Source organism: Rutidosis leptorrhynchoides, chromosome 8, assembly GCF_046630445.1.
Source record: "Rutidosis leptorrhynchoides isolate AG116_Rl617_1_P2 chromosome 8, CSIRO_AGI_Rlap_v1, whole genome shotgun sequence".
NCBI classification, from domain to species: Eukaryota; Viridiplantae; Streptophyta; class Magnoliopsida; order Asterales; family Asteraceae; genus Rutidosis; species Rutidosis leptorrhynchoides.
In genome coordinates this window covers 127,838,778-127,843,150 of record NC_092340.1, presented here as the reverse complement: position 1 = coordinate 127,843,150, position 4,373 = coordinate 127,838,778, and the positions used below count along the sequence as shown (strand labels likewise).

The 4,373-nt window shown below is 33.3% G+C and overlaps 1 protein-coding gene across 1 annotated transcript; it reads left to right on the top strand.

The window, feature by feature from the left end:
• Positions 1–1,443: 1,443 nt before the first annotated feature.
• LOC139862203 (chalcone synthase-like) lies at positions 1,444–3,760 on the top strand. Its single transcript, XM_071850767.1, has 2 exons — positions 1,444–1,693; positions 2,534–3,760. The coding sequence occupies exons 1-2, from the start codon at positions 1,507–1,509 to the stop codon at positions 3,538–3,540; spliced, it is 1,194 nt and encodes a 397-aa protein (XP_071706868.1). The 5' UTR covers positions 1,444–1,506; the 3' UTR covers positions 3,541–3,760.
• Positions 3,761–4,373: the final 613 nt, after the last annotated feature.

Genomic DNA, 4,373 nt, shown 5'->3' with positions numbered 1-4,373 from the left:
CCTAACACTTACAAATAACATTTCATGTCATTCAAAGCATCAAAAGTCCATTTCAAGTTCATCAAACCCTAACCCAATTTCACCAAAATCACTAATCAAGTTCATGAAGTTTTCTAAAGCAACCTACACATCAAATTGAAGCTAGTGATACTAGGAACACATTTAATACTTGCACTTTATCATAACAACAACATTTAAACAACCAAATCAACAATCAAACACACCAAACTTTCAAGTTCATGCTAGTTACTAAAAATAACAAGATCGAACATATAAATCATATATTCATGTTAGACTTGTGCCATAGACACTAATTAACAACTTTATAAGTTAAAAACATCAAGAACACGAAATCTAGTGATTTTGAAAAGTTACCCAAATGTAATGAAATCGGTATGGAATCGAAGAGGAAGTTGCAAGGATTCCAAATATGAAATTTGTTTGGATTGAAGCTTGCTAGATTTGATTTGGATGATGAATCTTTGTAATGGAGAATTGAAAGAAAATGTGGAAGTGTTAAAAGGAAATGAAAATGAAAAATGAAAAAGAAAGGAGATGGGTGTTGACTAGTCAAAACTAGTCACATCTTTGCTCCCTTGGCGAAACTAGTCCCTCGAGTTCGGTTGGGGTTGCGTGAATTACTTAGACGAGATATTTTTGAAACGCGTATTAACGAAGGATGTTATAATCATATAACGGACTTTAAATAATTAAACGGAAAAGTAAACGGAAAAAGGCGGGATGTTACAGAAAGCATTGGACATTCCACGGTGTGTTTTTTGATAGATACACGACTTTAAGAGCACTGTAATTCTCGAAAACTCTCCTAAAATCGACTCGAGAGCACGCATATGAAAAAGTGAAAATAAAAAACAACGGTACACCGTACACGATTATCACGCAACTTGTTACATGAGTATCCATTCGACTTCGACATAGAGAAAACCTTGTGCCCCTTCCTCCCGATTATTGGAACCTCACATCGCCTCTAATTAGTGAAAGGCTAGCTAGAAATGATCGAACAAGGAGAAAAGTTTATCATGAGCAAGTAGTATTCCAATGTATATTTTTCATAACATTATTTTAACATCAAATCTATTTAACAAATCTTTCTTGAATACTTCAAAAGCATTTCACCTAATCTCTATTAACACGTTCATAGCACTAAGGTGACAACAGCACTATTTATTATAAGATTAAAAAATATAGCAAGTATAATTCGGATGTATAAACCTAGCTTAACTGTAAATTCCAGAGTTGAATTTAGCAGAATAACACGCTTAAAAGTTCACAAATTTCCATTTGCGTAGACTTTTCAAACAAAATCGGCCGTTTAGTTGATAATATAAATATTAAAAATAAAACATGAAGACTTTTAGTCACCCTCTCCCCCTATATAAACACTTAAAGTTAACATAATCTTCACAATCACTTATTCTTCTATTTCCTACTATTCTAACAATCAAAACCATTATTATATTTAGATTGTAGACCAGAGTTTAAACAATGGCATCATCATATGATTTAGCCAAACTCCGACAGACTCAACGGGCAGAAGGACCCGCTACAATTTTCGCAATCGGGACTGCAAATCCTCTCAATTCCATCTTACAGTCCGATTATCCGGATTACTATTTTCGGGTTACTAATAGTGAGCACATGGTTGGTCTCAAAGATAAATTCAAGCGCATATGTATGTCCCTTTTATTACTCTCACTTTTTGTTAATGGTGATCGATTCAGTTCGTTCTTTTATATATATATATATATATATATATATATATATATATATATATATATATATATATATATATATATATATATATATATATCAACATTCAAGATCTTACATACCATATTTGATCGAGATAGAATTTTTTTGAGCTTACTTATTACTCTTTCTAACTAATTGATGAAAATGAGTATCTCCTTCGTCCCAATATTGTCCACCATAAATTTAACGTTTATCCTAAAAATTGTCTACTTTCACAAAATAAGTGTTAAAAACCATTAAACTCTACAAATTACTCCCAATCATTTATTTTATGAAACTTATCGTATTACTTTCACAAAATAAGTGTTAAAAACCATTAAACTCTACAAATTACTCCCAATCATTTATTTTATGAAAGTTTTTCAAAAAAAATAAAAATAAAAAAAAAATAAAAAAAAATTATTTTACGAAACTTTTTCAGTTAAGCTTACTTTAATTTGAATATAACGTCAAATTTGATATTCATCAAACTTATCGTAGATCCAACCTATTTTACTATATTTTGGAACGGGCATTAATAAATTCGTTAATTGTTACTTGTATTATCATAAAACTAAGTGTCAAATTGACGTGGATATATACGATCCGAACTAATAGTAGTATATCATTACGTGTTAGATCGCATGCATCTTTGATCCAAAGTTTTATACTGTAGTTAAAAACATGTAACGTAACATTATACATACATCTTGAACACAATGATCAACTCGCATCAATATTTTGGGAAGTTGATATATCAAAATTGTTTGTTTGCATGCAGGTACCGGTAGTACTATAAGAAAACGACATTTTCTTCTTACCGAAGATTTTCTGAAAGAGAACCCAAGCATTTGCGAACACATGGCAACGTCTCTAGACGCCCGCATTAACAAGGTGGTCGAAGAAATCCCAAAGTTAGGTAAGGAAGCAGCCCTGAAAGCCCTTAAAGAGTGGGGCCGACCGATATCTGACATCACCCACGTCATCTTTTGTTGTATCTCTGGAACCGATATGCCCGGTGCGGATTATAGACTAACCCAGCTCCTAGGCATGGACAATTCAGTCCAACGTTACATGGTTTACCAACAAGGATGTTATGCTGGTGGCACGGTTCTTCGTCTAGCAAAAGATATCGCGGAAAACAACAAAGACGCTCGTATTCTTGTTGTTTGCTCCGAGATTACATCTGTAACATTCCGTGGGCCAGACGAAAAACATATCGGATCACTGGTTCAACAGGCTTTGTTTGGGGACGGAGCGGCTGCAGTTATTGTAGGTTCAGACCCTGACTTGACAACCGAACGACCATTGTTTGAAATAGCGGCTGCTTTTCAAACGGTTGTACCTGATTCCGGGAAAGTTATGAGAGGAACTTTGACCGAAGCGGGGCTAATGTTGGAACTTTCTAAAGCAGTCCCTGAATTAATCGCTACAAACATTGAGAGCGCATTGAAAAAGGCGTTTTCTCCAATTGGTATAAGCGACTGGAACTCGATCTTTTGGAGCGCTCACCCTGGTGGTCCAGCGATACTAGATCAAATCGAGCGTCAAGTTGGTCTCAATAAGGAGAAGTTAAGAGCCACTAGACACATGCTAAGTGAATATGGAAACTTATCGAGTGCTTGCGTGTTGTTTATCCTTGATGAGATTAGAAAGAAGTCAGCCGAAGAAGGTGCTGCAACCACCGGTGAAGGTTTAGACTGGGGTGTTTTGTTTGGGTTCGGTCCGGGTTTGACCGTTGAGACAGTTGTACTTCATAGCTGTTCAACTACCGGATCAACTGCCTGATCGAGTATATTTGTGGAGATGACTTATACTATCAATCTTACTATCATTATCATTATCGTCATCATTTTACTAATCTATTAATATTGCTATTGCTATTATACTAAAATAAAGCATAGTTAGGTCAAGTTTTCTTACTATGGCTTAAATTTTTTATTATAATTCAATTTGTATATTTGTTATACGTTTTCAATATATGTAATGATTTGTGTGGTATTTTATACTTCAAGTGGAGTTATATATGATCATTGATCAACTATATATAATATACTTATACTAGCTAGTTTTATCTTGAGTTATAAAGAAAGAAGCTAGAAGATTTAATTAAATTAGAATACATATAACGTTAAATAATAATAATTAACTAGTCTAAACAAACAATATTCATAGCCCGTGGTTTGGTCATAAACTTTATATATGCATTAGTAGATGAGGAACAAACGTGGGTTTTGGTATTAAAAGTCAAAAGTCAAAGCTGAGGATTTATATAAAATTATTGTACATAAACAACGGCTTGGACAACACAAAGGATTATATTCTAGTCATGGTAATTTAAATTACGCAGATCTATATTCAACCATACACACACCATGAGAGCTTCAAGACTCTCTCTCTCTCTCTCTCTCTCTCTCTGTGTGTGTGTGTGTGAGACTAACAAAAAGAATCATACTTTTACCAGTAATCAACAATTTATATATTTGAAATCAATCTCTTACATTTTACCAAAAGAATCTCTCTTTTTTTTTAAAAAAAAAAAGAAAAGAAAAAAGAAAGTAGTGTATTAAATTTAACAAACCTTTTTTTGTTACATATTTACAAATAAAACATTTTTATTA

Coding starts and splice junctions, on each gene's coding strand:
- LOC139862203 (XM_071850767.1), top strand. CDS start 1,507: ATGGCATCATCATATGATTTAGCCAAACTCCGACAGACTCAACGGGCA. Junction 1,694..2,533: donor AGATAAATTCAAGCGCATAT/GTATGTCCCTTT, acceptor GTTTGCATGCAG/GTACCGGTAGTACTATAAGA.